The sequence below is a fragment of the Corvus brachyrhynchos genome, unplaced genomic scaffold (assembly GCF_000691975.1).
Source record: "Corvus brachyrhynchos isolate BGI_N302 unplaced genomic scaffold, ASM69197v1 scaffold305, whole genome shotgun sequence".
Lineage (NCBI taxonomy): Eukaryota > Metazoa > Chordata > Aves > Passeriformes > Corvidae > Corvus > Corvus brachyrhynchos.
In genome coordinates this window covers 2362856-2373211 of record NW_008239284.1, presented here as the reverse complement: position 1 = coordinate 2373211, position 10356 = coordinate 2362856, and the positions used below count along the sequence as shown (strand labels likewise).

The 10356-nt window shown below is 45.2% G+C and overlaps 1 protein-coding gene across 1 annotated transcript in view; it reads right to left on the bottom strand.

Moving 5' to 3' along the window:
* PAPPA (pappalysin 1) overlaps positions 1–10356 on the bottom strand; it is a 182364-nt gene that overhangs the window by 124374 nt on the left and 47634 nt on the right. The window contains exon 3 of the mRNA XM_008638326.2: positions 3705–3850. Within this exon, the coding sequence (XP_008636548.1) occupies positions 3705–3850 (146 nt within the window). The remainder of the gene's footprint in view (positions 1–3704; positions 3851–10356) is intronic.

Sequence of the window (10356 nt, the reverse complement as noted above, 5' to 3'; positions counted from 1 at the left end):
CCATCCTCAAAGCCATCAGCCACTGGCTCTGCCAGACAAGGTGGAAGCTTCCAGCAGCTTCCTCACAGGAGCAACCTTTGTGGCCCCCCTGCTACCTAAAACCAGGCTGTGCCAAACCAATACACTCACCATCACAAGCTCTCTCGTGCTTGGTCTCTACCCAGGTGGAGCCATTTACACCCAAAGAGTACCCTAACATGTTTTTGGGGATTCTCTATCCTAAAAATAACTCCAGAGTTTGTTTCCCAGTGGCAGGAATATTGGTAAAATTCCACAGCAGGATGTGCCTTCAATAGAGGCTGCTTAAATTGTTCTGGCATTGCAGAACCCTGAGGCAGCTGGAGAGGGAGATTTTATTTTTGCCTTTGTTGAAAATTTATATTTTTTATAGCTGTCAAGAATCTAAATCAATTGCAGTTTTACAGAAAAGATAAACTCCCTCACCCAGACAATCTCTATCCCAGCCTTTAGATCTGCACCACAGGACATATTTCATATTTTTTATTAAGTACATATTGGATTTATAGAAGAGAGTAAAAAAGATTAAAGATGAATTCTTACAAACCAAGCACAGGTCTGGGAGGGCTATTATGACAGGAAATTATGAGCATTATTTATTTATTTTTTACTTTTTTTTTTCTATGGCAAGTCAAATTTAATCTGTTGTCCAATGTCTATTTTTTTCCTGTGAGATCTTTTTATGGTCAATGAACTCTCTCATTGCTCTGTAGGAGCGGAATTTAAATTGTTTTGCTCAGGCATGATGCTGACAATTAGCTTAACGAAGTGACAGAAGAACTCATCAGGGCTTTGGGAGAGCCCCAGCCCTCTTGCAGAAGGTTCTTCTCGGCGCTCTGGAGCTCTCCCCTTGTTGTCTGCTCCCTCCCATGGCAACACGAAGGGAAGCTGTGAAAGTCCTCATTTACGGAGGGAGCAGCTATATTGCAGCCATATCTTGGGCAGTGACTCTGGGGCTAATGTTTCACAGAATCACAGCATGTTCTGGGTTGGAAGGGACACACAGGAATCACTGAGTCCAACTCTGCTCACATGTTCTCACCTTCTCCTCTTCTCTGACTACAATCCCAAAATCTTGTGACTTTGTTTTGATTTCCTTCTTAAATTTGTTATCACAGAGGCGTTACCAACCTCTGTCATTGGCCCAGTTTTGACCATCCTCAAAGCCATCAGCCACTGGCTCTGCCAGACAAGGTGGAAGCTTCCAGCAGCTTCCTCACAGGAGCAACCTTTGTGGCCCCCCTGCTACCTAAAACCAGGCTGTGCCAAACCAATACACTCACCATCACAAGCTCTCTCGTGCTTGGTCTCTACCCAGGTGGAGCCATTTACACCCAAAGAGTACCCTAACATGTTTTTGGGGATTCTCTATCCTAAAAATAACTCCAGAGTTTGTTTCCCAGTGGCAGGAATATTGGTAAAATTCCACAGCAGGATGTGCCTTCAATAGAGGCTGCTTAAATTGTTCTGGCATTGCAGAACCCTGAGGCAGCTGGAGAGGGAGATTTTATTTTTGCCTTTGTTGAAAATTTATATTTTTTATAGCTGTCAAGAATCTAAATCAATTGCAGTTTTACAGAAAAGATAAACTCCCTCACCCAGACAATCTCTATCCCAGCCTTTAGATCTGCACCACAGGACATATTTCATATTTTTTATTAAGTACATATTGGATTTATAGAAGAGAGTAAAAAAGATTAAAGATGAATTCTTACAAACCAAGCACAGGTCTGGGAGGGCTATTATGACAGGAAATTATGAGCATTATTTATTTATTTTTTACTTTTTTTTTTTCTATGGCAAGTCAAATTTAATCTGTTGTCCAATGTCTATTTTTTTCCTGTGAGATCTTTTTATGGTCAATGAACTCTCTCATTGCTCTGTAGGAGCGGAATTTAAATTGTTTTGCTCAGGCATGATGCTGACAATTAGCTTAACGAAGTGACAGAAGAACTCATCAGGGCTTTGGGAGAGCCCCAGCCCTCTTGCAGAAGGTTCTTCTCGGCGCTCTGGAGCTCTCCCCTTGTTGTCTGCTCCCTCCCATGGCAACACGAAGGGAAGCTGTGAAAGTCCTCATTTACGGAGGGAGCAGCTATATTGCAGCCATATCTTGGGCAGTGACTCTGGGGCTAATGTTTCACAGAATCACAGCATGTTCTGGGTTGGAAGGGACACACAGGAATCACTGAGTCCAACTCTGCAGTGAATGGCCCATACAGGGATCAAACCCACAACCGTCAATCCACACTGATTGTCATCCCAAAGTGATAGAAATCCCATCGCTGTGGGTGCTGCTCAAGGCTGGGGTTAAGATCTGTCTTTGTTTTTGCCAGATGTTGCCTTGGGGAATGGTCACTGGTGGGCATTTACAGAACCTTCTGGTTTGTGTGCTCCCAATAGGAGCCCACAGAGATGGGGCTGCGGACAAGCCAGAGTGGAAGTGGCTTCAGCTCCAGCTGAGCTCAGCAGGAGTGTCAGTGTATCAGTGCTGCTCCTTGGGAAGGGAAGTTTGCTCACACATCTTCCAGAGCAGCTGCAGAGCTGGGTGTTGTAATAAAACATTCACTAAACTGAAGGAAGGCAGCCAGTTTCAACTGCTTGGTCTGACCATGGAGCCTCTCTCTGCTATGGAGACAGGTGACCATAAAAACATGGTAACATCTCATTTTTGGGGTATTTTTCACCATGGAAAAGCCCCCCTGACTGATGGCTATGGCTCAACTTCCGTTGCATGTTTTAGGACAATAAACGCTCCTTGTTCTCCTCATTTAGGTTTATGTTCCCCATATCTTTTTTTATTTAGCTCAACATGGGGTTGGGTAATACAAAAACTAGCTGAAACAATCTGTCACAAAGATTTAGCTTGGATGAAACTGGGCTTCACTTCCAGCCTAGGAAGGTCTGGACGAGCTGGAGAAATGTCTGGAAAACCAATGAGAACCCCTGCTCAGAGGAGATGACCAGACCAGGTTGGCAGCTCAAGGGAGGTTTGTGAAGTTAAAAGAAGCTCATACTGACTCAGTCAGTGCCTTCTGAACTTTTTGAGGCTCCTCTGACATTTTGCAGGGAACACAGGTCCAGTGGCACTGCAGGTGGCAGTGAGTCATTTGGGAGGCTGCAGAGCTTTGTCTGGATCCCTGGGCTCCAGCAGCAACCTGGTTATGAAACACACCAGGCAATCTGCAGGGCAGTGAACTCTTTCCAGTTCCACTCAAATGAACATTAGAAATATAATCCCTCAGCAGTTTTCTCTTTTGCACATTGGTAGAGAAAAATAGCAGCAGATTTTAGCTTCAGTCTGTGAGTTAATTGAATACTTGATAATGAACTAAGGATCAGATCTTAGGCTAAGGTTAAAGATTCACCTCTGCCTCATCCCCACACCTATCCCCCAATCTTCTGCAAACTGCTCCCATGGAGTGAATGCCCTGTAAAGTAGCTTCACTGAAAAGGTGAAATACTTTCGGCTTGACATCATCTACAAATACCATAATATGCTTTGGGTTTATAACCTAATATTTTCCTGGTTGTGAGCCAGTATCTGGGAATCGTGAAATACTTTTTTTCCCCTGACTATATATTAGAGGAATGATAAGAAATCAGAACAGAGCTTAATGCATATTTGTCTTTCCTTCTTAGTGCCTCAAAAGAATGCTTTGCAAAGAAGAAACATCTTTATCACTCACCTAGATGCATCAAGGCTTCTTTGTCCCAGGGCCAAGTTGCCACTCCAGCCAGCTCTTCCTCAGAGGAATTGGCAAAGAAGATGTTGAGGTGCGTGGATCCATCCAGTTTGAGTATGTTCTTAAGTTCATTGACATCTAAGTATGCTCTGTAGAAAAAGAAAAGCATTTTTTTCCTAAAGGTGACACAAAAGCAACAAAACCCTGAAGAAGTGCTGCAATCCAGGCAAAGGTCTTATAATATCCTGCATTTCAATCACCTGAAATGTTTTAATAACCCACTCCCAAACTTTGATTACTTTGCATTGACGTAGTGAATCTCATCTAAAACTTCAGGCCATTGATTAACTAAGGCCACAAAATCCAAGGTAAATACATAAAGCTGTCCACATTCTCAAGGTAAGCATAGGAATCTATTTATTATGAACGTAATTAACCAAGTATTATGGTCAGTAAATCTTTTTACACCAGCAGTTAGCTTGCACATTTCCTCTAAGCTGTTCGCTGTTGTTACCTCTAATTTTCCTTCACAATAACGAGTTTCACATCCTCAGGCTGGCGCCACAACTACACCAGCTCACAGGGTCACTCCTGTAGCACCAGTGGCAGCCACTTGTGCTGAGACCATGTGGCCTAACCCTGACATGCCACAGCTGGTTGGGAATTGCTGTGTCCAACAGGCACAGTTGTGCCAAGAGGTTTCCTTGGCAGAAACGAGCTCTCTGCAGGAGTGGTACCATACCATGACATAAATTCCTAAGGCTCCTTAGGTCCTCCCAGGGTGAGAAGCATTTCTCTAAGCTTTTGGGATGTCTGGAAATTACACAGCAATCTGTTTGCAGGCAAGCTAAGCCAATCCCTTAAGCTTGATGGCTGTTGGAGGTACTTTTTACTCCTTTGAAGGAGTAGATTTTCTAATACTGAAATACAGGAGCTGCTTGGCAGTGCACTTACCATGGTGCCACACTGCTTGCACTGCTCTAACTCACAGTAAAGCTGGAGAAAACAAAATGTAAGATTAAAGCCATTGGTTCTGTGTTTCCAGCTCACACTGGCTTTTGATATGAAGTGTTTTGATAAGAGAAAAGCTAGAAGAGGAATATGTTGTAGTATCTTCACTTGACAGGTGGAGACCCCAGAGACAGTGATCACCCAGAGCCAAGCACGGTTCGAAGGCTGTAAGGAAAGGACACCACGATGGTCTTGAGCAGGTGGATTCCTGCTCCCTGGAGTCCCTCCTTGTGTGTGGGTGTGGGTGTGGGTAAGGCTCATGTAGCTCTCCCAAACCACACACTCCCACAGGCTCTGAGAAGGGTTCCCTGCACACTTTGCAAGGCTTTTGCTCCCAGAAGGGTGAAGAAAAAATAGGGGAGTTGGCTCAGCACCAAGATCTTTTTGTCCTTCCCTGGAGGACTCCCAAATGGAAAACACATTCATATTTCCACAATAGCTTCCCCTGCCACTTGCTGAAGTCATTGCCTCCAAAATAGATCATGGCTGGGTGTCCCCAGGCCCTGGCTGAGTCATGGACGAAGATGTGCTCTTTGGGGACACCAGTGGAAGGGGATGTTTCCATTCCATACAGTGTTTATATTCTGATCAAATGGGGATGACATCCTGAAGGACAGGTCAGTACTGTGACCCTTTACACATTTCTCATCTCTCCAGTGTTCCCAACACATCCATGGAAAACACACAGACTTAGCTCCTCAAAAAAAACCCTTAGCTCCTCAAGCTTGTCGTGCCTGCATCTGCACAATGCTCTGAGGCTCTGCACAATCTACTCCCAGGGTGTTCTTTGTGCCTTAGAAAGCACCTTTTCCAAGCATGGGCTCCTTCTTAGACACATCCCCGAGCAATAGTTTGAAATTACATGTGAGAACTGATGTGCATTTCCAAATGCCAGTGTGAGAGCACTAGGGGAATATGTGACACGGGGTGTGACCATGGGGAGGGGACAGTGTGTGCCTGCACCTATGGCAGCATCACTGACGGTGAGCAAAAGTGCAAGAGAGAATGTGGGAGTGATGTGATGCTCCGTATGAGAGAGGGGGGCAGAAACAGAAGCACTGAGTCTGATTAGAACAATGTTTATGTGCTTGTATCACAGCGGGAAGGAAGGTCCTGCTGCCTGGACAGAGGCGGCGGCTGTTGACTCTGGATGCAGATGCTTTATGCACATGCAAACCCCTCTAGGAGTAACTATAATCCAGCTTCCCTCCTGAGATTACCATTTTTATCCTTCCTCTTCTCTTATGGTTTCAAATAATCTAAACTAATATTTCTTTATTCTCAGCTGTCTCTTTGCTTATCGTTTACACAATCCAATCCCTGTTTATCTCCTCAGCGCACGGCCAGAGTTGCTCTTTCTCTTCCATACAGCACATGTGCTCCAACATCCAGGGCTACATGGATTATTACTGCAGAAAACATCCAGAGCAGACAGCATTTAACTAATTGGCCAGTGATGGCAATGCTTCACTGAGACTGGATTCATGCCTTATGTAAATCCATCCTACTAAGTCCTTTTGACTTGGGTTTATGGTATTTCTCTGACCACTTTTCTCTGCTAGCCAGGGGAAGGCTGTGAATGAGCAGAATGTATTTAGTGGTGGAAGAACAGAATGCCAAGAGGATTTTTAGCAAAGGATCTGCCCGGGTGTAGGTGTGAGTAGATCATGCTTGGAAGGCAGTAAATGCAAACTCCTTCATGGAAGCAGCCAGCAAACCCCAGCACGTAAACATGCCCGAGCCCTGAGCTCAGGCAGAGCCCTGGGAAGTGTGTGAGCGTGTGCCTGTGTGAGCGTGCAGGAGCAGAGGTGTGAGTGTGGCAGTGAGGGCTTGGACACTGCACACCCGTGAGGCAGCCAAGAGAATGTGAGGAACCAGCGTGTGCGTGTGTAAGAGATAAAAACACAAGCTGGAATTCCATCCTCTCCTTCCTCCCCATGTTTCTAATAACCTCCCATCCCTATCCATCATCGCCACATTCCTACACTCAAGGAGGCATAAATTAACTACTTTTGCAGTTCATGTCCAACTCTGTAGCCGCAGGCAGCAGACCCAACAGTTACCAGGTCAAAATAGCTTTCAGTTATTGCCTTGGACTAGGCTGACTCCCCCCTGCTTCGTTATCAGCCCAGACTATCTGACCCAGTGCAATCCACGAGCACTGCTTACACTCCTCAAGGTTATGTGGGTCCCCTGATAGAGGACATTATGTCTGTCACATGGGCTCGTGCCAAAGAGAGCCAAAGAGCCCAGCCTTTCCAGCACTGCCAAACTCGCATTTCAAAGACGTGAGTGCAGTCTTGGAAAGGGATCAAAGCCTTTCCAACTGTCATTAGAATATTTCCTTTATGCATCTCTCTGTGAGTGCCAGCAACATATTTCATAAAATTCATTGGCTCGAGATGGTACCTCCAATATAAACCTGAATGGGGGAACTGTCAGGGCAAGTCTATGTGGAAAACAAAACAAAACCCAAAGCACAACAAAACATGTGTAATTCCTGTAATGGAAAAAACATACGATGCTGTGAGCGTGCCTTGCTGGAGAAAGACTAATGAGCCTATTAGTGCATCATAAAAGGTCTCCTTTGCTGGAATCTGTTTTAGACATAGAAATTCTATGGGCTGTTTAAGGCCATTTGGGACACCAAATCGTATCAGGCAATGCTCACATTCCCACCCAGATCTTTTCATCGACTTATTTGTTCAATGCACAGTTTTTGTTTGCTTTTTGCCTCCGCTGCAGTGGAAAAAGCCCTCTGAAACTGCTCTGTGCAGCAGCTCAGCCTCATCCAGTGAGCCCCAGCCCTCAGTCAGGGATATGGATCCCGTGCAAAGCTCCAGTTTCGGTCTAATGGAGTTTTTAGCTCACACAGCAGTGTCTCTCGGTGGCCCTACCCATCACACAGCCCACCCTATCAGTCACCCAGCCATTATCCCCGTGCCTGTCTCATCTGTCAAACCCGTTTCCTGTCCATTTGGGCTGTGACTCGTCCCCAGGCGATGAGGTGAAGCCCTTGGCCACCAGCCCCACCTGCCTGTGGGAGCCACTGTGACGAGCTCCCTTTGCTGGACGTCAGCTCCACATCCAAACCCAGCCACAAACCTCTGTTCTGAACCACAAACACATTTGGCAATTGCTCTTAAACTCAGCTGATATCAGGTTTAATCATATTAAATCTGATTTTGGTGACTAGGGTTGAGCAGTTTTGTTGGGGGTTGGCAACTTTTCCTCCTTTTTTTGTGCCAGGTCAGAGAGGGGCTTCCCCAGGTTTCCCTGATGTGGCTGGGCTGCAGCCTCTTGCACTCCTGGTTGTTTTTGCAAGGAACACAGAGTCTTCCAGCCCTTATTGTTAGAAAATGTTTCCTACTGTTTGCTCCCAGTTATTCTTTATTTGACTTTGTTTTGGTTTTGTTTTTTTCCTTCAAAGACAAGTGTCGCTTTACAGCAAGAAAACAAACAGGGTACTCAGGGGATTATTTGCAAGACCCTACCCAAACACAGAGTAGGAACCTTGCTATCTACTCACTATGGAGTATGGTCTGCAACTGCCTGGTGAGTTTGTTAGGAACAGAAGGCACTGCATTTCATCCTTAAAAGAAACCCAACTGACAACAACAAAAACCAACAGCACCTCCTGAATTGGGAAGTCAGCCTCAAAATATCTCCATTTTCAATACTGACATGCAGTGTGCTATCCTTTACCTACTGGCTTCAGCACACAGCAGGACAGAGTAAATCTGCTGGAATCACAGGGACCCAGTGAATCACTCTTCTTCCCAAGACTCCTTGTGTCCACTCTCAGAACTGTCAGCCCAGCCTAAACCACAGTGCATGGTTTAAACAAAGAGAAAGCTTTTTTTTTTTTTTTTTTTTTTTTTTTTTTTTGGACAACCCTGGAAGGGTCTCCATCAGCCTGTGATAGATCCAGCTGTGATTCCCAACACGGTGCGGCTGACAAGGTCTCGGTGGTGTTCCCTGTGTCCCTCCAGGTCTCATCCTGGCCCCAGGATTCAGTGGAGCAGCAAGGAGCACAGCAGTGAGTGTGTGGACAGGCACCCACCAAGTGTGTGTCCTGGTTGTCCAACCCACACAGAGAGCCCAAGGCTTCAGGGTGCAGTGTCCACCGAGAGATTCTCAGTATCTGCAGTGAAAGTGAACAGCAAGAACAGTTTTGAGATAAAGGATGTTCTTCCTGAAGATAATGGCAAGAGCCACGACTGCAACAGCACTGAAAGCTGACCTTGAAATGGGGCCATTTGGCAGATGTGCACAGCTGCAATTTATTTTTTCCCCTTGTGATTTCTCAGTCCTGGGTGGTTAGACAGCTAACTCTGCTTTTGGAGAGGCAGTGTTGATGCCCGTGTGAGAGCTGCCTTTTGCCCTCTGTTGTACAGTCACAGAAAAATGAGTGTGGAAGGGATGTCCAGAGACCACAGCTGCCAGCCCTTCACCCCAGAGCTGGGGCATCTTTCTGTGTCACCGAGCAAATTTTTATTTAGCTCACTTAAAACCACACGACAGGGACTCTGTCACTGTCCCAGTAACCTGCAGCCCTTGTTTCAATTCCTTTATGGTCACAAAGTTTTTTCTAAAGGTCTACCTGAATCTTTTCTGCTCTATTAGATGACTGTTTGTGCCATTCCCCACTGACAGGGAGATTTGATTCCCTTCTGCTTTGCCAAACCTGTTACTTGTTTGAGAGCCTATTATATCTCCTGTACACCATTTCATTTTTAGGCTAAAACCACCTTGTTTCCTCAGCCTTTCTCACTGCTTTAAGACCTCTGCTTGTTTCTGACGCTCTTATCTACACTCTCCACATTTCTCCCAAAGGCAGGTCATCAAAAAGGGACACGGCCCTCAAGCTGAGAGTTTATCAGTGCCGTGTAACTGCTACGTTTGTCCTGTCTGTCACCTCCAACCTGATGCAAAGACACAGTAGAGATTTCAGACCTGCAAATATTTCTAACTCCTTTTTTTTTTTTAAAGCCTGAAGTGCTACAGGTCTATAAAAAAGACCTGTATAAAAAAAGACAATCTACAAACCCTCTTTAGCAATGGATGTGCAATAAAATTTGTGTCTGACCTGATGTTAAAGATTTGCCTTTGCTGGCAAATTCAATTTTGCTCCTCATTTCAGACGGATTGCCATAAATCATGTGCAGCAGGAAGCGTGCCTCATCTACACTGAGTTTAGTGTTAATTTAAGACACTGGCGTAAGTGTAGTAAAAGTCATGATAATTTATTGATAAAGGTATAAATCTTTCAGTGATTGGGACAGAGCCTGAAACAGAGCAGAACCAGAATACTACAAGTGAGAGGCTTCGGGTCCCGGTTTAGATCCAGATCACTGCCTGTGTTCACACCGAAATCCAAGTGTGGAACTGTAATTCCAGCCACATCCAACCCAGGCAGCCGCTAGGTCATGTCCACAGGCATAAATTGCAAGCAGTGTCAGCACATGCAGGCTTGGCAGCTCTAAAAGAATTTCAGTTTATCAAATGTCTTCTACAGGCCCCAAATCTGATCTCCCATTACAAGAGAGGAGAGATGTTTTGGCAAAAAAATATAATAACGATAAGGATCCAAGAAAAGCCACTTAGGATAATTGTTCAAATATAAATCCAGCTCCTTGGATAG